The sequence below is a fragment of the Neodothiora populina genome (genome assembly GCF_041146345.1).
Source record: "Neodothiora populina strain CPC 39397 chromosome Unknown canker_contig_11, whole genome shotgun sequence".
Classification (NCBI taxonomy): domain Eukaryota; kingdom Fungi; phylum Ascomycota; class Dothideomycetes; order Dothideales; family Dothioraceae; genus Neodothiora; species Neodothiora populina.
Window position 1 is genome coordinate 1,160,721 of NW_027191410.1, and position 22,640 is coordinate 1,183,360.

Genomic DNA, 22,640 nt, shown 5'->3' on the forward strand with positions numbered 1-22,640 from the left:
ATACCTTATGCAAGACATCTCGGAAATACTGTCACAACATGTGTACGAGCAGCTGTCCGGCTAATACGTATCATTCCTGTATGCCGCACGCTGCTCATTTCGGACTTGACGGAAACACGCATGGAGATCGCCTGTAGCACGCAACTACCCTCAATTTAGCTTGCTGTTGATAATCTGATAGCCAACGCGGACTTACGGTCCTGTAAATCTGCAGTAGTTGGAGGGTCCTTACTAATTCCGGTACAATATATGTCAATAGCAATATGTGTAATGCGACAGAACTCATGTAACACGCTGTGCCATGATTATGACCGACAATTGTGCCGCATCCTGGGGTTTGGCCGAGGAGTGATCATCGGAAAAGGACAGCTTCTCGGTCTGTCTACTAGTCCTGCACGTGAGTGGATGGTAGCATGCTGTTCGTATCTGATATGCGTGAAGTCGCACTACCAGCAGATACGCGAGTTCCACTGCATGCTTCAGTATCTGGATCGATTATGGCGATCCCGATGACGATCGTCTCGATACCTGCCTCCGTCGTTATCTCTTTCTTCATCACGACGGCGACGGTCCCTGCCACTATCCTTCTCAAATCTATCCCGACTCCTGTGACGCCTGTGATCCCTATCGCGCCTCGGACTTTTGCTCCGCGAGCGAGTTCTGGAGTCTTTACTGGGGTAGTCGCTTTCATCCCTCCTACGGTCTCCTCTATCGAAGACGTAGCCATAACGATCATTACGCCTGCCTTCTCTGGCCCCCTCGTCCCTATACTGTGTTTTCTTCTCCAGCCCGGCGACACCGCCAAAACCTCCCTTGCGTCGAGCAGTTTTCGAGGTCGTTGTGTCTCGCCATGAATCGGCCAGCTTGCTGACACTTTGCGAGAAGTCGACATGGATACGGTGATCATCGATCAGCACGCCTTGCATCTTGAAATATGCTCTTTCACAGTCTTCTTTACTTGCAAATTCAATGAATGCATATTGTAGACTGTCCCCTGTCTTCTTGTCCCTGATGACTTCACAGCTCAAGATCTTTCCGAAACGACTGAAAATGAGCTCGAGATCTTCGTCGCGCGTAACGGGATTAAGCTTGCAGACAAAGAGCACCTGCTCTGGAGGGGTGACATCGGCAAATGGCAAGTCGCCGATGAGCTCCAGGGTAAGAGCTTGTGCGCGTGCTTCGCGTTCTCGACGAAGCCGCTCCATTGCTTCGGGATCAGCATCTTGCTCTAGTTCTTCGTCATATGCGATGCGAACAGTCGCAAGTTGGGCCGCAGATGGAACAGGACTAGAAGGAGGGACCACAAGGCCCTCGGGATCATCGAAGGGATCATCTAGAATGACTGTATGCAAGATCCTGATGTCTTTCAGAGGGCGACCTTTGTCATCGACGAATGCGCCATTGATCTTTGTTAGAGCGTCGAAGCCTTCGACGACTTCGCCGAATATGGCAGCTTTCCCATCCAGGAGGTCCAGATTCTCGCCCAAGGTCACAATAAATTGACTGCCGGCAAGTCTCTCATCTGGATTGGTTGGTGAGGGTGTTGTGGCCAGACTGACAGTGCCTCGGTCCGTGTGCTTTCTCTTGCGAATGAATTCAGGCTTGAATGTCATTCGTTCAGGCCGCTTAGCTTTCTTGCTTAAGCCATCAGGTAAACCCCAGACAGATGAGCCGCCATCAGTATCTTTGGACTCAGGCCCAATTGGATCTCCGCTTTGGAATGAGAAGTTCGGCTGTACGTTGTATATGGGCGAGTAATTATAGTACTTGATCTTGCATAGCTTCAGGAAGCTGCACATAAGCACCCAAATCTTAGCAATCTGATCAGCTTCACTTGACAAAGGCGCAGCTAAAGGGTATATTTGACGGTGCGAAGAAGATGGAAATGTTCATTTGACTTACTTTTCACATGCCTTAGGAGCTTCATCGACGAAGAGATCAATCGTGATGTCCCCGACCGATGTATCGATCAGAACAGACATTCTTATGACACTTGCTATAGCAGTGTAGTCCTTATTCAAGTGTGATACGGGTGATCCAGTCAAAAGAGGGAAAATACGAAGTCACTAGCAAGATGCACAGAGAAAAGAAGGTGCCTGTGCCTGCCCTGTCACAACTCACGCATACAGTAACCCGGAAGTTACTGCGTTCATGGACGTTGGCACGTGCACTGCGCGTTATGATCGTCCTTTCGGGTCGGCCCGCCATAAGTGCCGACACTCTTACAAAATCAGGTACTATACGGAGACTACAGTATAAGGTATCTATACCTTACTTGACCTGAATGACGTTGTGCCAGCACGGAAGTAAGGCAGTACAGTAGGAAAAGCAATTACCTTATAATAGATTACTCTCTCTGCCTGCACTGCTGTAGAAATCACAATGACAACGTTGATATATTTATCATCCTTTCGCCTGTTTCTCGACAGCTGCTTCACCTGGGTGTAGAGTCGACATGAGGAACGCCAAGTTAGCAGCAAACATTTCATTTCTAGCCTCCCTCGCGGCATAGTAGCGGCACAATTCAGGAATGCAAGTGTGTTGTGGATTGCTACGAGAGTACCTGTGTCTAGCACTACTATCCCTTGCACGACCCCGATTTTGTGTATGGACATTGGCCAGGGAAGTATGCAGGCCAGCGATGGAATCCATCGTGTGGCATAAGGTACACAGGGAGTCTCCTCAATTGAAACAAGTGCATATAATGACGTTGCTTCCAAGCCATAAGTTACCGCAATGCACCTTCTGAAGCGGCATCGGCCACGTTCTGACCTGGTATCTCTTTCCCTGTGCCTTGATAGGGAATAGTCCAGCGCCTCTTTCGACGGTAAATGGAGCCGCTCAGATGCAGTAATGTATTTGCAGCAGCAACTCGCCTCGCTACGAACCGTGCCAAGAACGTATATATATCATCTCGCGCAGATAATGCTGTACAAGCATTTCTGATGCAGGTTACTGTACAGTCTAGCAGCCTCGGCTCCGAACGAACCGGAGTTACTCAACCTACCGTAACTTACCAGGTAGTCTCGAACACCCCGACTGTCCGCAGGTTTCGATGCCTTCCAAGACCCTAAAGCTTCGCTGCACCTGAGCTAATGGACTAGCCCTCCAAACCCCGAGAACGAGGAGACCGGAGTCTACTATATATGGCCGTGAGCATATCGATTCATGACTGTAGCAGCCACCAATTCATGATGTTTCATGGTTCACTTAGACTCTTCGCCATTCAACTACTTCACAAAAGGACAAGTCTGTAAGCTGCGAAGCCTCAATGCTCTTCCGCTTCAAAGACTCTCGAAGGGCGTTCCAAGGATACTAGTGCTCTGAGCTCCGCTCGCACATGGCCTATCCACTTATATGAACGGCATATGCCCCTGTCACTAATGCTGCCACGGCTCCTGGTCCGATATGTCCGGACCCCGATCGTGGGCCTTCCCATTCGCCCAGTAGAGCACTTCGAAGGTTGCATTTGACACAGCAGCATCATTAGAGGGGTACCTTGTCCAGCACATCAGCTATCCATGTGTTCCATGTATTATCACTCCCTTCCACACATCCAGCGCGACGACGTTGAATCACATGTTTCTGATACAAGGCAAGATCAGTCGGGAGAATACAGGTTGCGCATCGTAAGCTACCAAACACCGATGAGCACAAGCTTCCCACCGATCACTCCACTAATGCGCATGAGGCGTGCGTGACGCACAAGCCTTTGCACAACAACCGTCCCCACGTTTGCCTTCTTGCACCCAGTCCCTCACCACCTCATCTCTGCTTAGAGGACGATGACTTTCCCTTAGGCTGTTGTACAAGGCATACGTTTGCAAGAACAGGGCGACCCACCTTGTAGATCCTTACATGATCTGGATGACCGTATGCTTGTTCACAATGAGAGGCCCAGCTAGTTTTTCGATGAGCGCTCACTCAGCTCTTTCAATCCTCTTGCATCGTCCGCTGTCTGTAGATGAGAGGCACGCTTATGCAGCCTTCCCTTGTAAACTTGATTCAACAGTTCACCTGCAACTACATACTCTGATGGGCTGCGTAGGGCAGGAGTGAGACAGGAGGAGATAGGTCCATTTCTTTGTTTGCGTCTAGGAGCCAATCCCCTACTTCCAGCATTGCGCCGTATAGTGGGCTGAGGCGCTAGGTTGTAGCATTGCGGGAGAAGGTATTAGTACCTGGCTGCCTCGCAAGACGGATTACTGCAGTATCATCTTCTTGTTGAATTACTGCTGACCCCACACGCTTTGGCAATGTCCCTCTCACTGCACCACTGCTACTGATCCGGACTACAAGTCAGCCGGAGTCTATTGCAAATACCCTGACCACAAGTCTCTATAATCATAGATCACTTGGTGCTTGAGAGTCCGCTTCCGAGATGGCGAAATACCACTCATACAGCCAGCAAACCTCGTACAACCTGACCAGAGATCAGCCGCCCGCCATCGATCACTATATCCCCTTCGACAGACATTCACTCTTTGGACAGAGTGGAGGTCATCATGATCTGCGGATTGATCCAACGTGTCGAGGATATACAATCCCAACCCCAATACATGACGTTGAAGCGGACAACAGTCAAGGAGCGAGGAAGCGCAGCCAGATCGCGGTAAGCTGAACATGAGATTTCGCCAGAAGCTCTGCTGACGGACATGCAGTGTGCTCGCTGTCGAAAGCGCAAGATAAAATGTTCAGGTGATCCCGGTAACGCTACTGGGTGTCAAGCGTGTCGAAGCTCTGGGGCTGACGTGAGAGAGTGCACGTTTGAGAGGGTAGGAGTCTTGGCTCAAAATGGAGGTACGAGCAATCTGACATGACAAAACTCTAGGTCGGAACGAAGTTCACGTTTGGAGTTTCCCATGATCCTGGTGGAACTCCTACAACACCGACGAGTGCTTATGGCATGACAGGCTTCCTATCGAGCATATCAGTCGAAAGCGGATCTCGCCCTCTGACATACCCGGAGCCCCTCACTCATGGGTATGACCGGGCGAGCTATTCCTCTATACCTCTGGACCCATATGGATTGGAAATAGCCCCTGCCAACTCCACGGCTCAAGATCCACCATTCCCTGATGATCACGTCTGGTCAACACGTGCTTCGCAGAATGGCACCGGATACTCGCCTTACAACGTTCAATTCGGGTCGTTGTCCACATCAACATTACAAGCTCCCCCGCCACCTGTTGATCGTCGCCTTCCTGCTCCAAACCTCGTCGGTACGCCCTCGACTTCCGACTCTGTCGTATCTCCCTTCACGGGTGTGAGCGGTAGACTAGCAAGTCTTTCACTCAGCAGTCAAGGTCATCAGCCCGAGAAATCCCTCGTTCGTCCAAGCCCAGCCAGCAATGCTGCAAGTACCGGCATCATGCTGCCGCCCGTCTCTAGGCACAAAAAGACCAGCAATCCTCCAGATTATTCACATGAAACAGGAACACAATCATACGACTATGCGAACCCTCCCATTGATAATTCGTATCGCGTCTTGGGCAACGCTGGTAGTTCCTCGTCACGCGATACTGCTCTGCCGCCGCTGCAATGGCAACAGTCACATGATTCTGTCTACATCCAGAACACAACACCTTTGAGTACTTCAGCGCCATCAATCACAGTCCTCGTAGCTACAGATGATCATGCGATCTCTCGTCCCAGTAATGAGTCATACTCGGCAAACAATGTATCGATGATCTCCCATAATTGGGCCACAGCAAATAGATCGACTGGACGGCGCCCAGAAGCTACGAGACACACCAGGGCTGAAGGAATGAATCAGTTCACACCTATTGTGCCTGCCACTCCACATGCACAGGTTGTATATCCCTCGAATGCGAGAGGACTAGAAAGACACGACAAATCACAGCCGCCAGCTTCTCTAGAAGGAGCATCCAGCGATCAGAACCTACGAAGGCGTGATTCATCTGACCATCGCCGGGGCCATGAAGACAGCACGCATTCACAGGTCTCTCAAGCATTGGTCTGAGTGTTGAATTCTGCTTCAAGTCAAATTCCGCTTTAAGAGATGTTCTTTATCGACCTTTGACAAAAGTCGCATCTGAATTACTATGCCATCGACATCTCGATATTATTCATAAGCTCGGCTGCTATATCCCAGAAAAATGGCTTTCCGAGAAAGGAACACGAATCACAGTAGAAGACCTGATATTCTCTTCGTCATCTTCCATTCTTAGCAATCCAAAATTCTCATGTTCCTCCTCGCCTGACTAGTGATTATTGAGGTCCGGTTTTGCTAGATAATGGAAGCCAACTATGTCCGCCCCGTGTTTGGCACATCACTATCAGGCCTGATAGCATTGCTGGGAATGCGCGAGGATTTGGCGACGCACTGTACCCTAGTGGCTTTATGCAACTAGCACAGCAGGCTGCTATACGCTTGAGTCTCAAGATACCACATCGCGTCCTGTTATTGGCAGGTATGCTTCTCGCACAATGAAATTCAGGGAATATCATGGTCTATTCATGCATGCAGGTCCAAACCTTACGGATTGATATTGATCAGACGTTTCACACGTTACGTTGTTGTTGATCAACTTAGCAAGAGAAGGCGGACTCCGCATACCCTGAGACGAATTTGGGCCAGTAAAAAGTAAAGGCTTGCATGGACGCAGTACTTACACGCATGACTTATACTTCATCAATGCACATTAGCCAGCCGAAGGACTCAATGCCGGACAGGGTACCCCGGACTAGAACGATACTGGACCATGGCGGACCCGTGGTGTCAATCGTCGTCACGACTGAATAAAATGATCTCGATGATCGGGGTTCCACTGCGATATACCATTTCCGACAATGGCAACTCAAATATGAGATGGGACAAGAAACCAGCTTGTTGAGCATGAGTCTTGGCATACCTTGTGCTGTGATCAGCCGGAATTTTCAATATGGACAGATTCTAAAAGTACTGCTGTCACCCTCGCTACCATTCTTGTCTTCTTGATTACTATAGAATAGCACAAATTGTCGTCTCATTATGAATCGTGCAGGCATGAACTGTGAATCGCCTCTCATCAAACATTTCGAAAATACAGAGTTTTCCACCACTGGGGACAAAGTCGGCATGCATGAAGTGAGGCCCTATTCCTTCCAAATGGGAATAAGAGCATTCCAGACCAGATCAGCCAAAGATTGAGTGCATGAACAAAAACCAGGAAAGTAAAGATCAAAGTGCTCCTGATCGATCTGCCGATCGACGATCATGATGAACACCGAGCCTCATGCCATTATACGATACTTTTGCACATCTCCGCCCACGCCTCTGATAATAATAACATTGTATGCTTCTCCACTTCTCCTCGTCAAGAGATATCCCAAGATGTCAACAAAGCCACCTCCTTGGCTCGTCTTGACTGCATATAGCCCCATGCAAGCCCCTCTTGGAACCAGGTACCTGAGCTACAGTACAGTGTTACATCTCTAGATAGATAGCCACAGACTGCAGTGAGACAAGCGTCAGCCTCTGCGGCAGCTATCAGCCTACGAATCGCTCACTAAGCTCAGCGAATGAATGAGACGACAAGATGCTGAGACCAGCTAGCAGCGGCGGTGGCAGCAGCAGCCAAGGAACGCAAGTAAAGAGGATATCGATAATGCAAGAACAAGAGCAGAACGATTAAAGCACGTCTTGGATCGCCGCGCCCCCACAGTCGCATCTCATGCATATACATACGCCTGTGCGCGCGCGCCCACCGTCGGCTTTCACGTAACAGGGTAAGACGGCAAAGCGCAATGTAGAGACGAGGCGAAAGGAGGGTCACGTCGTGGATTCTTACGACTGATCGTCCAGCCTATCCTTATGCGCGATGCTGGCTAACTTGACGTTATCGGTCAACCGCCTCTTTATGCATGCCTCTAGGGCATTAACTTGAGATACAGCGGCACAGTAAAAACGACTCAATCTGCGAGCCGTCTGTTCTCTGTTTGCTATGCGAAGAACAGGTTCCTGTACTAACCCTTTTTGATAACCTCCCAGAGTAACATAGAAAGATACGCAATATAGTAGCCGTTGCTCCAACACCAGTGAGCAATGCCCGCCGAACAACAAAGATCGACACAGTCTGCATATAACGTGCATATAGCTTCATCTGCGCGCGCACACATACACAAGTTGCGAATCAAGACCCGCAAATTACTGAAATAGGAGAGTTTTGTGGAAATGCAATTGATGTACTCCATATTTACTAGTAGTTGCGCGAGAAATACACATACGCAATATGTCTGCACACTAGGGAGGGATACAAAGACAGGGGGAGAAGCATTAGAAAATAAGGGTCCGAATTGGAGGAACGATCAGGAATACTTTGGCAATAGCAGCTTTCCGCAGCTGCTTGTCGTCGTTGTCTCGATATGCCGCGCTGCGTGTCCGCCGACGGCGCTCATGGAGAGTACAGCACAAGGCAGAGTATACTTCACAGTACGATATTCGTCCCTGCCTGAGCCTGACTGGTAAACCGCTGGAGGAGAAGGAGGAGGAGTAAGTGACACAACGAGCTGCTGCTGTTGGGAGCCGGATTTGGGTCTGGATGACGCGCATGTGCTGCTGGAGACTCGGACCCATCTCCAGCCCTTTGTTTGCTAATGGTTGAGAATGCAAGTACAGTATGTATCAGGCGCACCGAGGACGGAACCGAAGGAGTGATATTCTGGTGGGGTGAAATCGAATACCATAAGCGCAGGGTTACAATCATTGTTTGAGAACAAGGGTCAACACACGTTGATCAATGGTGGATGGTGGTGTCTGTTTATTCTATTGCACTAATTCTCGAGCTATTTGTTGTTGATCATGCGAGGTCGACTGACAAAGAAGAGCCGCATGCATATTTAGTAGCTAGACCAAGAGCACCTCCCCTGGACGTATGCGACCAAGGCAATAGCAGCGGGTCAGAGTATAAAACAAATGCCAGGATCACAGCCCAGAGTACCGAACAGAACCGAAAGCTTGCCTGGCCTCACTTCTGCCGTCAGACTTTACTGCGGTTGGCAATCCACGTGCAGCTCTCGGCTTTTGTGTACCGCGACGATGGACGCAGCACCACGGGTGCAGCTGCGTTGCTGAGGAACTAGTCCAACAGGGATGATAACAGAGACTCTGAGATGTAGATCATGTTTTTCTTTTGAGATGGTTCCGCAACGACAACATGATCGAAATTCAGTGTTGCATATCGCTCTGCACGGCATCGTAGGATACCAGGGATGCGCGATATCGTAGGAATGTCAAGATGCAGTGCACGGTTGGATGTCGATGAGCAGTCGGACTAAGCCTAAATTGTGGCTTGATCTAGGTGATGAGTTGATCCTTTTGTTCGTAGGACAGAATCGGGTTGGAAAGGATTATGGCGTACTCACGAGGCTCGCGATGTGGAACGGGTGAGTTGTCTTCATAAGCACCCGCATAAGGCTTTCATTCACTCGACCATTGCATGGTCAATCTTCACACCCTTGCCGCGTGCCCATTCGAGAGCATCGCTACCAATGTTCTGACAGCCACGGAGCTTGATCGCTATTAGTGATGGACATCGTTCCACGAATTTCTTCAGCCCATAGCCGGTGATCGCAGTCGAGCATAGGTCTAAGACTTGTAAGTGGGTACAATTTTGAGCAATGAGCTCAGCAATAGTGTCGTCAACGATGTTGCTTCTTGCCAAAGTCAATTGCTGAAGATGTGATAAACGCGATGACGACAGGAGGAGGGTTAATAACTTTTTATCATCAATTCGTGCTACTCTGAGAACCGCCAGCTTGCTGAGGTTATCAGTATCTTGCTGAAGATGTTCGAGTGTCCTCGGGTCTCGTAACCAGCTCTCGCGTTGTTGTCTTGGGATATGATCAAGTATCTCTAGGCCACCCATCAACATGTTGGCGTATACGAGACTCGTTGTTTCCAACTCTCGGAGTTTTGGAAGATACCATGTGCCAGGGGTAGGAGCATATCTCGGCAATACTCTAGGATACTGATAATCTTCACGGAGGGTGGTTATAGATGTAGGCAAGGCGCGTGAAGGTATCATCTGGAACACGATCCGACACCCTCTAAAATCGAGGTAACTAAGCCGTCGGCAATGCTCTCGGAGTTGAAGTGCTGGTGGTTCAGACTTAGTCTGGAAGCCATGTATCTCTAGATGACTCAAATTAGGAGTCCGCTTTAACAATTCGTGAAGGCGAAGGTGATCCATAAGGTCCGAGCCTTGAACGCCACCCTCCAAGATCAAAGTCTGTAGCTGTTCGTGCGGGGCTTTCCAGATGGCTGGTTGTTGATTGATCACCTTCCGAACTTCGAGATGCCTCAACGTCGTTAGCTGTTGGGCCAAGTACGATAGCGATGTCAAAGTCATGGGTGCTTCAGGTCCCAGTCTTAACTCAGACAGTTTTGGGGCTTGACAAAGTTCGCTCACAAAGTCATTGGATCTCATGCCTCCATCAAGCACGTTCAGTGATTCTAAATTCTTGCAGTGATGGAGGAGTGCGGTGAGGGCCTTGTCTGGACCAGCTAGAAGCTTTAGATTGGCCCTAGTGATGTTGCGACCGGATCGATTAAGGCAGTGTGTGATGAAGGTGTTTTTCACAGGTCTTCTGGCCGCCGAAAGGTCCAAATAGGTCCATAATCTGGGCTGGGAAGCGATCAGGGTATTCCATAGCTTTGACACCCGAGTACAGTTACTAGTAAGGTTAGAACCACGATTTTTAAATGCTAGATTTTACACTCGCTGAGTCAAAACTTACACAATCTGTGCGAAGTTGAGATAACTAAGAACCTGCTCCACGAGTTCCAGCGGCATTTGGGCGAACGGATCAGCAGAAGTAGGAGAAGCTGTTGCCGAGAGCAATTTATCATGCTTTCGCACAAGCAACTCAACATTCTTAGTCTTTTTGTTGATACCATACTTATAGATACCTAATGCTACCTCAATCTTGCCAGACTTCTCCAATAGATGTCCAGCTCTGAGGTAGCCAGTAGGGTCCTTCTCATAGAGCCGGATGGCACTTTTGGCATCTTTCAACGCCGGAGTAATGTCATTCAACTTGTCATAAGTGGCAGCACGATTGTCAAGCAAAGACGCTGACGGAGTTGGTTCTGACGTGATAGCCTCAGTAAAGCAAACCAGGGCTTGAAAGTACTCTTTCCGTCTATAAAGGACCCGACCTCGTTCTTGAAGTTCCAGTGTTGTCTTCTGATGTGGCATCGCTACGCGTGTAGTAACGCGTCTTGAAGTCGCGTTCAAGTATATTGAGATCAAAGCATGAAGGGTAAGACCTTGAAAAACTTGGCACTCGCATAAGTGCTGGGTCTCTCATAACAGAGATATTGTGATATATCTATCCCGTTCACATGTTTAGACTTGAAAAGCCTATCTGAAGATACAGAGGTGAATTCAAGGTCGTATCTCTAAACGCGTAATAGTTGATGTACGAAGCGAAAGTGATCATGATTTGATATACAGTGCCAATCAAGGCAGATACGGCGGGCCGTTTGACAATGACGGCAACTCTTGCCGACAACCACGCCTTTTGGGGAAGGTACGCTAAGTTGAATGAGCTTCATGTTTTGTACAAACAACTTAAGTAGTTATCCAAGTTTCTACCCTCTGATGTCCGACCATCTGGCTCACATCAAAACCGATATTGTTGCTATCAACTCGGGACACAATGACCAGCATAGATGACCTTTTTAAGAAGCCCTATCTTCCCTCTTCAAGTGGGGCTCCAAGCAACAAGCGCAAGTTTGAAGCGCCAGATGCGCAGTCGGTCTATAAGTCCACGAAACTCTCGCCTACCAGCGATGTCAAAGGCGAGACTAACGGTCAAGCAACCGTCGAGGACGATCAGGATGATATAGAAGCTGGCCCGGAATTGCCCCCGGACGAAGAGGAGGATGGCCTAGACGACGAAGAAGGTCGATTCTTCGGCAGCGGCGTGAACAAGAACACTACCGCCGCTATGGACTTTATCGATCGAGCTGATGGTGATGATTTTGTCGAAGAGAAAATCGATGCCGTGTGGTTGCGACGACTTGCTCTTTCCTTCGAGCGCAAGATTTCTAAGAACAGTGAACTTCGCGCAAAGTACGAGGATGAGCCTTCCAAGTTCATGGCATCAGAGGCCGATCTCGATGCTGAAGTAAAGAACCTGAGCATCCTCTCAGAACATCCAGAACTCTACCCCGAATTCGCCAAGATAGGTTGCGCTGGCTCCTTAGTCTCTTTACTGGCACACGAAAATACAGATATCGCCATTGATGCAATCGAAATCATCTCAGAGCTTACAGACGAAGATGTCGCGGCCGAGCCTGAAATGTGGGATTCTCTTGTCGCTGCTCTACTCGAGAGCGATCTAGTCAACTTAATACTCCAAAATTTTGATCGACTGGATGAGGACCTCGAGAGCGACAGAAGTGGCATCTACCACGCATTATCTGTACTGGAGAATCTGTCGTCCAACACGGAGGTCGCTGGTCAAATTGCTGGAGATCAGGTGCTAAAGTATCTCCTAGGAAGAATAAAAGCAAAGGAAACTCGGGTTGGACAGAATCAACAATACGCTGCAGAGGTCTTGCAGGTCCTCTTACAAACATCCGAACCAGCAAGGGATCGCCTTATCAAAGCAGACGGAGTCGATACTATTCTAACTCTCTTAGCTTCTTACCGAAAACGGGACCCTGAAAAGGACAGTACGGAAGAAGAATATGCCGAGAACCTATTTGATACTCTTGCTGTTTTATTGTCATCCTCGGCGGGCAAAAAGTCATTCGTAGATGCAGAGGGAGTAGAATTGACGCTCATCATGGTGAAAGAAGGCAAATTCAGCCGATCTCGTGCCCTCAAGATCCTGGACCATGCGATGGCCGGCTCATCCGATGCTAGTAGAGAAGTAGCCGAGAAGCTTGTCGACGCTGCCGGCCTCAAAACAGTCTTCAGTGCCTTCATGAAAGACAAAGGCAAGGACAGGGAGGCGGTCGAGCATCTCATCGGCATATTTTCTGCCCTGCTCAGATTGCTTCCAGGCGAGTCGTCTCATCGGATCAGAGCGCTCGCGAAGTTCGTCGAGAAGGACTTTGAAAAGTTGACGAAATTGGTCGCTTTACGATTCGAGTACAGCACCAGAGTTCATGCCATTGACCAGCAAATTGCCCTTGAAAAAAAGCAAACTGCTTCCGACGAGCAAGAAGACCTCGAAGATGAATGGTTCTCGCGGCGCATGGATGCAGGGTTGTATTGTCTACAAATGCTCGACGTGATACTCACCTGGCTGGTCGCAGAAGACGCAGGTGCAAGAAAGCGTGTCACGGACCTGCTCAAAGACAGAGACGAGAGTCTTGGAAACTTGAAAAAGTCTCTACAGCAGCAGCTTGAGGGCGTTGATTCCAAGGAAGAAGGCAACGCTGGCGAGATGTTGCAAGCACTGATTGAGTGTCTGCCTTGAGTATTCGAGAAAGGTACAAGGTTGGCAGTCTACCTCACGACACATCCAATTCTAAAGCTCTTCACGCCATCAATAAAAGACGTTCACATCGAGTCGGTAAGCTATTGCGCGAACGGAAACCACTGTCTACAGCATGCAAATTTATCTCCCTCCTCGACAAGATTGCCGTAGCGAACAGTGTATACGACGTTCAGAACATAATATACTACTCATAATGTCAACAACCACCAAGGGAAACCCCTCACATTTTCTCCTTGTCATCACGCTCCTCCTCGACAACAGTAGCAGGAACCGCAACAGCCGCATCCTTATCCTCCTTGCCCCCGACAACGACCGAAGACGTGTCCTCACTGGCACTACCGTCCGCGAATTGATCATCATATGTCATGAACTCATCGTCGTTGAGATGGCGATACCTGAACCAGAAAACCACAGTCTGAGCCGCGAGCGCAATGGCAGGACCAGCCCAAACCCAGATCAGATGAGGATCGATGATAGCAGGCGTAATGATTTCGCCCAAGGCAAATGAAAGTGCAGTAGTGAAGAGGAAAAGCGCCATGACGAGAGACTTCATCCCCTGTGGAGAGCGACTATACGCAAGCTCGTATGCGGTGACGTTACAAAAACACTCGGAGATGGCGCCAAGCATGGTGTTGGGGAGCTGCACCCAGATACTGATCGGAGAAACGTCGTCGCATGTCGATGCTGCGTAACCTCATGGAGACGTCTTGTAGATGTAGTACTGCACGATGGCGCCGCACATGCCTGAGAGGCAGGCAATGGCAAACCCAACCGTAATACGCGTGATGCGGCCGAATTTGATGTTGTACTTGCGAAGAGCTGGGTACAGGACGTAGGAGAGGATTGGGATGAAAGCGATGATGGTCAGAGGATTGAAGTTGCTGAGTAGGTCGTTGGGTGCGCCATTGGTGGTCATTGCCGCGCCTTGCGAGGTCGCAACTGATCCAATACCTCCATCATTAATGTTGTAGATTGGAAAGTATAGGAAGATGGCACAAGCCTTGACGGTGCGGACCACATCATCAACGCTCTTCTCCGTCCACGTGATTGGCTTGCCGTTAAATGTAGTGATACCCTTCTCGCGAAGCACCTTCGGGCTAGCGCTTTGCCAAAAGCCTTTCTTCCAGAATTGACCTTTGGTCTGCTTGATCGCCATAGCGCAGATCTTGACTACGTTCTGCAATGCTGATCCGCTCGGTTTCTTTTTGATGATATGCTTACTTATGGCCAGCAAGAGGATAGGAAGTAGAAAATATACAATACCAGGCAAGAGAAATGCTAGCCAGTAGCCGACATACTTCTCGCTGTAAGTCGTTGCGATGGCGAAGAACGCTCCCACGTTCACGCACGCATAGAATGCGAGCATGAGCCGTTGTATGGTGACTTCAGGATCGACGACGACCTTCTCGCCGGACTTGAGAGTCTTGGTATAGGCACGCTGGTGCGTGTACTGGTCTATGACGATTAGAGCGACGCAGGGTTTGAACACTCCTTGAAGTCTTGTTTCAGCTTTAAGTAGTAGTGGGAACAAAGGGTACGAAAGACTTACCGGCACCAATGGCCAAAATGATAAGACTGATCATGAAGGGAGCAATGCCGTTTCCAGCTTTGAGTACCGTGGGGATAGCACCACAGATCATGATGACATGCGATACACCACAAAGAAGTACACCGTACATGATCATACGATAGCGGCCAGTGTAGACATCGGCTCCGTATCCACCGAAGACGGGGATGACGTACGCGAGGAAAGAGAACAACAGACCGATGGCGACGGAGAATTGTTCACCTCTACCTAGAGCTCCAACAGTATCCTCAGAGCCTTTGGCTGGGGCACCGGCACCGTTACCGCCTTCTGGGAGAGGGAATTGCATGAAGTTGGAGAATATGGTTTGCACACCGTAGTAAGAAGCACGCTCGGCCAACTCAACAATGCATAGAGAGTATGCAATAAGAGGGATACTGTCTGACACTTTGCGAAGAGTTGCGGCTTCCTCTGCGGTAGGAGGAGGGTAGCGCTCGGCATCAATGATCGATTGCGAGCGATCGCCAGATGATTCGATATCTCTGACATCTACACTGAGCCTTTTGATCATGCTTGGATCCTCAGTGGCAGCACCATCGCCCATGGCAAAAGAGTTACGGCCATGAGGAGTAACGACTGCTGCAGGAGGATTGGTCGCAATAGCGTCGTTGATCAGGTCTGCCCCTCTGGCAGCTATGAAGAAAATTAGACAAGGCGAATATTGAGATCAACGCATGAGCACTGATGCACTTACACATCTTGAAGAAGCAGAAGTCGAAAAAGGGTGGGCGCTTGTCAAGTATTGCTGACTTGCTGAGCACCTCCAAAAGGTCTCATGATAATCGAGACTCTTCCATCCTTTATATTCGTCGAAACACTCGCCTTCTTCGAATCTTTCATGCGATGCTAAGCGGATACGGCTCTACGACCTCTGTTTTATCTCTACAGATAGATAGCATTGTTGCATCCGTGGGGCACCCCACCCCGAGCTTCCGGGTGACGGTTCGAGATCGTTGATTGACTGTGACAGCACGCGATAAGACGCGATGGAAACCAATGAAGCGTGCGTGCGACCGCTCATCGCTGAATATCGCGAGTTCTTCTTGCATGTGTCCTACCATGCGTGGATCCATCGCTGCATGTCCATGGCATTGGCGAGCCGAGTATCGATACGCCACACTCTCAGATGAGAAGGAGAAGTAGTATTTGAGGCTAGGTGACATCAATAATGCCCAGTCGAGCCATGTTACTTAGATTTGACCAGGACTATGTGGTGGTCCCGATATTGCCGTCTGATCAAAGCTTGACATGATCTTAATATCTTGGACAATAATGCTTGTCGAGCTTGGAAAGTGACCATCTTCAAGGTGTCATTTACGACCCAACAACAAGTTTATGCGTTCGCAACGTGGTGATATCCTCGTGTCTGTGGATGCTGTAGCATTGAGACTGTTTTATCTCAGGAACATGTCAGAACAAGATGTGGAGTCCCCAATTTCCCGTGGAGTAGGTACGCAATCAGCTTTATTCTAAAGATAATCCTCGGCTCTCAACCCGATGAACAGACCAATCATATCTTTGAGCCTCAATCTCCACGCAACCATTCACGCTGTTGCAACCTCTACTCCTACATACCGAAGGTGGAAAGTGCCTAGGACTATGAGGAAATGGATATCTTCCCTTTTTCGGAAGCTTGTCGGTGGCTCTCGATAGCAGTCCTAGACCTCGATCGTATTTCCAATATCTAGTCTGGGCAAGGTAATTTACCTTGCATGATGCCCTGATAACATCATATCGCGAGCGACCAACGACATATCGCGCGGCTGTCTGCCCTATAGTAAGCTGAGCAATCTTCAGATATAACTTCTTTTGACCTGATCATCATTGGGACCCTCGTTGAATCCATGAACGTCCACGCCGCTAGCAAGTCTGTGAGTGCTCGTCGTCAATCCCGAGAGTGTTATACCGCATTCTATACTTGTGTCTATGTCTGCGTAAACGCAAGCGATCTTTCATCATAATTGTTATCAGCAAAGAAGGATATAGCGATTAGGAGCTGCCACATGCGTGACTCGATTCCCCTTTGCGCTCTGTTCTCTTCTCTTGTGTTGGCCTGAGATAAGCAAATCAAATGGAGAAATGACAGTCGATCAGCATGACAGACTACGATCGAGCTTCATTCTAGAAAACCTCCCAAGCCAATTCGTGACGCGCTACATATCGCCATGATCCACATCCGAGCAGCATATGCTTGTTCTATCTTGTGACTAGTGGAGGCTGTTGTATGAGCTTCGATTGGCGCGGTGTCGCTGGATCGGCGGTCCGAGTCAGGCCATACGAGGTTCGGGTACGCCGTATGCAGAATGTCAATGGTATCATGAGTATTTCTGTCCCAGATCATTATGTACGTTCTTTCCAGACGCTTCCTACAAGTGTCGAGATCTGTCGATGGGTTGCACTTCGACGCTTACCGTCGGCTCGCACCTTAATTTGTGTCGATTCCACACCAACCTTTCCTTATCTACCAACAGATCGCTGTCGATCAGGTGGAGAAAGTGTATCGGGATGTCACGTTGCCCTGAGGCTAGCTACAGTGGCTGTTGGGATTTATTCTTTTTATGATTAGGCTCTCTGCCAGTGATCTGACAGAGAATACGATATTGTTTCATTAACCATCACTCGTAGCATCCCTTGCTGGTTTTTCCTGCATAGCAGTTCCCAGTGTTTCGGTTCCTCTCTAAGTCGACCTCGGAGAAGCTACCGACCGGTAATCATGTTGAGCTTGGATAGCTGTTTCAAGCGTCAATCTCAAGCCTTTCCTCCCTGTCAAGGATGGCACGTAGCTTCTGCGATTCACGCTCTCGTCCCTGGATTCTGATTTGCTCCAATCGCTCGACGCCCTGTCGAATGTGCTCGATATGCATCTCAAGAGGGAGACCATCAAGTACCCCGACAGCTTCGGGCTGTCCAACTCTGTGTCTGAGATCTTCCAGATTGTTCGAGATCGCCTGCAATTTGACTACTGTGCCGGCTACATGCGCAGTAGCGAGTTTGCGATAGGTCGAGACATCGTTCAGGAGCTGAAGCTTACTGTTGAGCCGCGCAACCGAGTTTTGATTACCACCCAGCCATGTCCACAAGTTGGCCAAGAGTTCGTCCTTGTTGTCTTGGATCTTCGCGCCATCCCTCACAGCAATGTCACCAATCAATTGCAAGCGATTGTCGAGATTGTCGAGTACTATAAGCAGTGCTTCTGCTTCGATGATCAATGCTTCGATCTCTGTCTGGATCGTAGCAGTATGGCGGAGATATTGCTCAACTAACAATTCTTGTGTCATTTGTTGGGCTGGGAGGAAAGGCGTGAAGATGTTGATATTAGACATTAAGCGACTTATGCTACCTCGATGAGCTTCATCGTCTGCAACGCCGCTGATGACTTGTAAGGTCCACTTGTTGGTAGTCAAGATTTTGTCTACGCCTCTGCCAATGCGAGTGTTGTATCTTGAAAGATCCTTTGAGGCTTGTCTAGCTGTGTCGATGAAGCCAGTAAACTCGAAGACAAGCTCGTTACGCGAAGGAAGTTTCGAGTGCTCAACAATAGTCCTCAAGTCGCGGATGGAGGCTTCTGAGTGTTTCATGGCCAGGGGTAGAGCACCTTCTCCTACAGAGGCCGACAAGACCTCATCGATAGCGGATTGAGCAGTAACTAATTTGTCGAATTCCACTGGACCAGTCGGCATATTATGGAAAGGCTCGCAAAATGGCAGGTTGAGCAAGCTAGATCCTGGGATCCGACACAGAGGTGTTAAAGCTGTGTTGACAGACTTCGTCACGAAATTCTTGCCCATAATGAAAATTCCTACGAGGAGCCACAAGGCCAGTCCATAGGATAGGATCGGCTTGGCAAATTGAGCTGCGATACCCAAGACAGACAGAGCATACTGAAGCATCGGTAAGAGTACATGGGATCCGAACATGGTAAGATAATTGGTCCCTTCATAATCGGTGTTAGGGGTTGGTTTGTTCGTGCGTTTCTTCCCTTGCGAAGTCCTCTTGGGGGTGGTACCGGAACGATCAGGGGAGAATTGCTGTGAAGACATGGTGTTTCTCTGTCGCTTGCCTTGGTCTGGCAGGCTGTCCATACAAGGCATTATGAATTCTGCTCCTGCCGGCTGCACAGACCTGGTGGTTCTTCTTCGCGGTGACTCTCCATATGCTGTTTGTGCGATACCGCCCCTCGTGATCCCATCCCGAACAGAACGTCTGCGTCCAGACATGCTGTTTTGTACTGTTGATGCATGAGATGGCCGGACTTGATCGTCGTTGATTGCCTGCCTATGACGTCTAGTCTCGCTTTCTGGGGAATACGTCTGATGATCAATATGTTGGCTCTCTTCTGAACTGACTGAATTGGCCTCCTCAGCCCACCCATCTATATTTGATGCCCACGAGGAAGACATCTGAGGGGGTGCGCCACGGTAGTTTCTCGACATGACTATTATACTATCACACCTGTGGTCCTGGATGATGTGGTAAGGTCCGATCAGAATTCACTGGAGATTTGTTGCGCGTGGAAGTTATGGACTCTAGCAGGATGAAATATGATGGGACATATCCATTCGAGCACGGAATATTTAATACTTCAGGAATGGATCACGTTGCCACAGAGGAATATGCGACCTGGAACGGATGCGTGTTAATAATCCCTGTTTTGGCAGACGCGTTATGGTCAGCGCGCGTCACAATGCTTGGCGTGTATTTACGTCACATGCTGGATTCAAATGTGGAACTCAGAACATCAGAGGCGGTCTAGCGATGCAACATGTTGCGGCATATCCGTAGCAAGAGACGTGGACTGCAAACTCCGAAAGTACTGCTCTTCCCTGATCAACATTGTTATAGCTATTATGGTTGCCGCCGTGAGACTGGAGGCCTGCTGTATGGCAGTAACCATGGCATGGTCAGCCATCGCCTCTCCGTACAGACTCGCTCCTTGTTCACGGGCATCTCACCTTTTGTTCTAGTACCTGGATTGTTTGTAGGCTTGTTGCTTGCTCATTGGGTGCACAAGTGTCTCCTTATGGTTCTGTTCCAAAACAAAATCGTATATATGCCGTCACTTCCGCCGGGATCTAGACGAGAGAAGCTCGAGAGTTATAGTAAAGCAGTCGCACCTGTGTCTTGGGAAGAGACAAAGATCAAGTCTCTAGATGGTACTGATCTATCCTTGGCCGTTGCTCAACTACGAGACTTACCTCGAACCAATGAGATCAACGACGAGCGCATGTTGAGAGTCATTGTCTACTTCCAAGGAAATGGCGCGTCTCTGCCCCCCCGAACCCTAATGCTGTCGAATGTACTACGTTCTGTTGCATCAAAAAACTCGCATGACGAATGGATCATGGTCGGTCTCTCCTATCGAGGATACTGGACCTCCTCTGGACATGCGCATCAGAAAGGAATCGAAAAGGACGCCGAGGCTGTGATGGACTGGGTGCTTAGCAGCTACCTTTCACCCCATCGCAATGTGGATCTCATTCTGTGGGGCCAGAGCATCGGCTCTGGTGTTGCTGCTTTTGCAGCGGCAAGGTACACCGAAAAGTACTGTGACGATAGTGCCAATTGGAAGGCGCCACCTATATCTCGTCTCATACTGGAAACACCGTTCGTCAGTATAAAAAGTATGCTTGCGGCTCTGTATCCAGATTGGTGGGTCCCATATCGCCATCTATGGCCATTCCTGCGAAGCTGGTGGGACAGCGAGGAAGCTCTGAGGAAGATTGCCTCAACGAAGCAGTCCCCTAAGATACTCATGGTCATAGCTTCACGAGATGAGATCGTTCCTCCTATCCAAGCTGATCAGCTTGAGCAGCTATGCAACGATCTACAGCTCGATTTACAGAGACGGAATGTGCTCGGCGCATTGCATACACAAGCAAGCTCACTTGAGGTGGGCAAGAACATCATTGTGGAGTTTTTGACTTCGACAAATCAGCGGTGATAGTTCTCGACAATTTTTCGAAATTCCACGTCGTAAGACGCTAGGAGATTATGTACACCCGTGCGCCTTTCGTGCGCCAATAATTTATTGATGGCTTCGAGCTCATAATGAGAGTCAATACTAGGGCTCTACCGGACTCTGAGTCATCTGCTGGTCGCCATGTGACTCACTTTTCTTGAGTCTCCAAGTAGAGCTGTTGCTCGACTTTGCCCTCTCAAGCATTTCCTTCCCGCCGTACTTCGCCATCATTCGTTCCTCCGTCTGCTGCTCCGCAGCCACAGCAGCTATACATCTGCGATGCATACCCATCTTTGCTAGAGGCAGTAGCACAATCTCGTATGCGAAGAGGATTGGAAGAGCCTGGTATAGTCGATTCGGCGCCCCTCCGGAAAGGACCTGTATCAGCACCTGCCATAACTCGTGCGCTGGCAAAGCGTAGCCTATCCTGTAGAACCCAGGATTGAGCTCAAATGGGAAGATGGAGGAGGTGACATTGATAATAACCCAGGTGACAATGAAAGGCGGAAGAAACTGGATCGGAATGTAGGCGGTGACAACGTCCATGATCAGGAAGTTGATGTGCATGTAGAGCCAGAAGATGAGCCAGACACACATGAACTGTCCGCCACTTACATCCAAGCTTTCCTTGAAGGCCCATACGACACTGGTCACGCAAAGTGAGCCAATGAAAGTAAAGAGGGAAGAGAGCACCGCGCGGATGATAATGTTGTCCACAATCGGAAGGTGGTTGTAGATGCCAAATTTGGCGGCGATGCCATTGAACGACAAAAGCCAAAAGAACTGCATGATGATCGGCAGGACCACAGTCACCGTATTGTAAAGTACGCGACTGCCTTGAGTGGAGGGCTGGATGTTGATGCTGTTGGCAGTCCAAGGCGAGAGGAATATCTGCAAGGCACTCGGCTCTTGCTGATTCAATGTTCTCAACGCTCCAGTCCCATTCATATGATTGTACGTGATTCGCGCGACTTGCACAAGCTGCTCCAAGTTCGCTCTGAGATACCCATCTGCAGCTGCAGCATATCGTGCTTCGTTCCAGACGTAGGTGATCACATCGCTCGTGTTATAAGTGCTAGTAGCCGAGCCGCCACGAAGAGCAGCTTCCAGCCGTGCTGAGGAGCCACTGTGAGTGTATATACCAGCCCAGTAATCGCCGTTTCTGACAGCGTCAAAGACATGTGAAGGATCCGGATATCTGACGGTAGTCCCATGATGAACTGCAGGGAATGGGTCGCTCTCGAGGGTAGCGATGGCAGCTTGCAAGCTATGAGCGATGACGCTGTCATCATAATTGACCATGAGGACACTGAGGCTGTGAGCCCTGTGCGAAACCCGGAACAACGACCCATATAAATAGCAATAAATGAGTAGAAAGACGACTTGTAGCATGAGTGAGCTTGCCACAAGTGCTTTCAGAAGCGGCTTCTTTTTCCCCTTCCAGAACTCATGGGACCTGTGTAGCCTCGCTGGCACTGGAGGGGATAGTGTATCATGAATAGTCATTACGTATAATAATTCTTTGACAGAAAATGCTATACAGTTATGGGAAGGGCTCTACCTTTCAGAGGTAGAGTGATGCCATAGTTATAGCACATCATCTGCGCACCCATCTCCGACCTACCGCGATCTACATAC

At 49.3% G+C, this 22,640-nt stretch overlaps 7 protein-coding genes across 8 annotated transcripts; 3 read left to right on the forward strand and 4 right to left on the reverse strand.

The window, feature by feature from the left end:
• Window positions 1–479: 479 nt before the first annotated feature.
• AAFC00_000700 (uncharacterized protein) lies at window positions 480–1,982 on the reverse strand (the record flags this gene model as incomplete). The annotated part of the gene is made up of 2 exons (XM_069347097.1): window positions 480–1,791; window positions 1,903–1,982. The coding sequence occupies 2 exons, from the start codon at window positions 1,980–1,982 to the stop codon at window positions 480–482; spliced, it is 1,392 nt and encodes a 463-aa protein (XP_069200570.1).
• Window positions 1,983–4,381: 2,399 nt separating this feature from the next.
• Window positions 4,382–5,983, forward strand: AAFC00_000701 (uncharacterized protein; the record flags this gene model as incomplete). Its single annotated transcript, XM_069347107.1, has 3 exons — window positions 4,382–4,612; window positions 4,662–4,775; window positions 4,832–5,983. 3 exons carry the CDS (start codon window positions 4,382–4,384, stop codon window positions 5,981–5,983), a joined length of 1,497 nt encoding a protein of 498 aa, XP_069200571.1.
• Window positions 5,984–9,425: 3,442 nt separating this feature from the next.
• AAFC00_000702 (uncharacterized protein) lies at window positions 9,426–11,201 on the reverse strand (the record flags this gene model as incomplete). 2 transcript variants are annotated; one of them, XM_069348380.1, is made up of 2 exons in its annotated part: window positions 9,426–10,677; window positions 10,741–11,201. In XM_069348380.1, the coding sequence occupies 2 exons, from the start codon at window positions 11,199–11,201 to the stop codon at window positions 9,426–9,428; spliced, it is 1,713 nt and encodes a 570-aa protein (XP_069200572.1). The 2 variants fall into 2 exon arrangements, with proteins under 2 accessions (XP_069200572.1, XP_069200573.1); XM_069347118.1 differs by lacking the exon at window positions 9,426–10,677 and having other exon boundaries at window positions 10,737–11,201.
• Window positions 11,202–11,664: 463 nt separating this feature from the next.
• On the forward strand, window positions 11,665–13,437 carry AAFC00_000703 (uncharacterized protein; the record flags this gene model as incomplete). The annotated part of the gene is made up of 1 exon (XM_069347131.1): window positions 11,665–13,437. The coding sequence occupies one exon, from the start codon at window positions 11,665–11,667 to the stop codon at window positions 13,435–13,437; it is 1,773 nt and encodes a 590-aa protein (XP_069200574.1).
• A 715-nt stretch (window positions 13,438–14,152) lies between these two features.
• AAFC00_000704 (uncharacterized protein) lies at window positions 14,153–15,741 on the reverse strand (the record flags this gene model as incomplete). The annotated part of the gene is made up of 3 exons (XM_069348565.1): window positions 14,153–14,949; window positions 15,008–15,676; window positions 15,738–15,741. 3 exons carry the CDS (start codon window positions 15,739–15,741, stop codon window positions 14,153–14,155), a joined length of 1,470 nt encoding a protein of 489 aa, XP_069200575.1.
• A 2,037-nt stretch (window positions 15,742–17,778) lies between these two features.
• Window positions 17,779–19,476, reverse strand: AAFC00_000705 (uncharacterized protein; the record flags this gene model as incomplete). Its single annotated transcript, XM_069347142.1, has 1 exon — window positions 17,779–19,476. One exon carries the CDS (start codon window positions 19,474–19,476, stop codon window positions 17,779–17,781), a length of 1,698 nt encoding a protein of 565 aa, XP_069200576.1.
• A 617-nt stretch (window positions 19,477–20,093) lies between these two features.
• AAFC00_000706 (uncharacterized protein) lies at window positions 20,094–20,984 on the forward strand (the record flags this gene model as incomplete). The annotated part of the gene is made up of 1 exon (XM_069347154.1): window positions 20,094–20,984. The coding sequence occupies one exon, from the start codon at window positions 20,094–20,096 to the stop codon at window positions 20,982–20,984; it is 891 nt and encodes a 296-aa protein (XP_069200577.1).
• Between the last annotated feature and the right edge of the window lie 1,656 nt (window positions 20,985–22,640).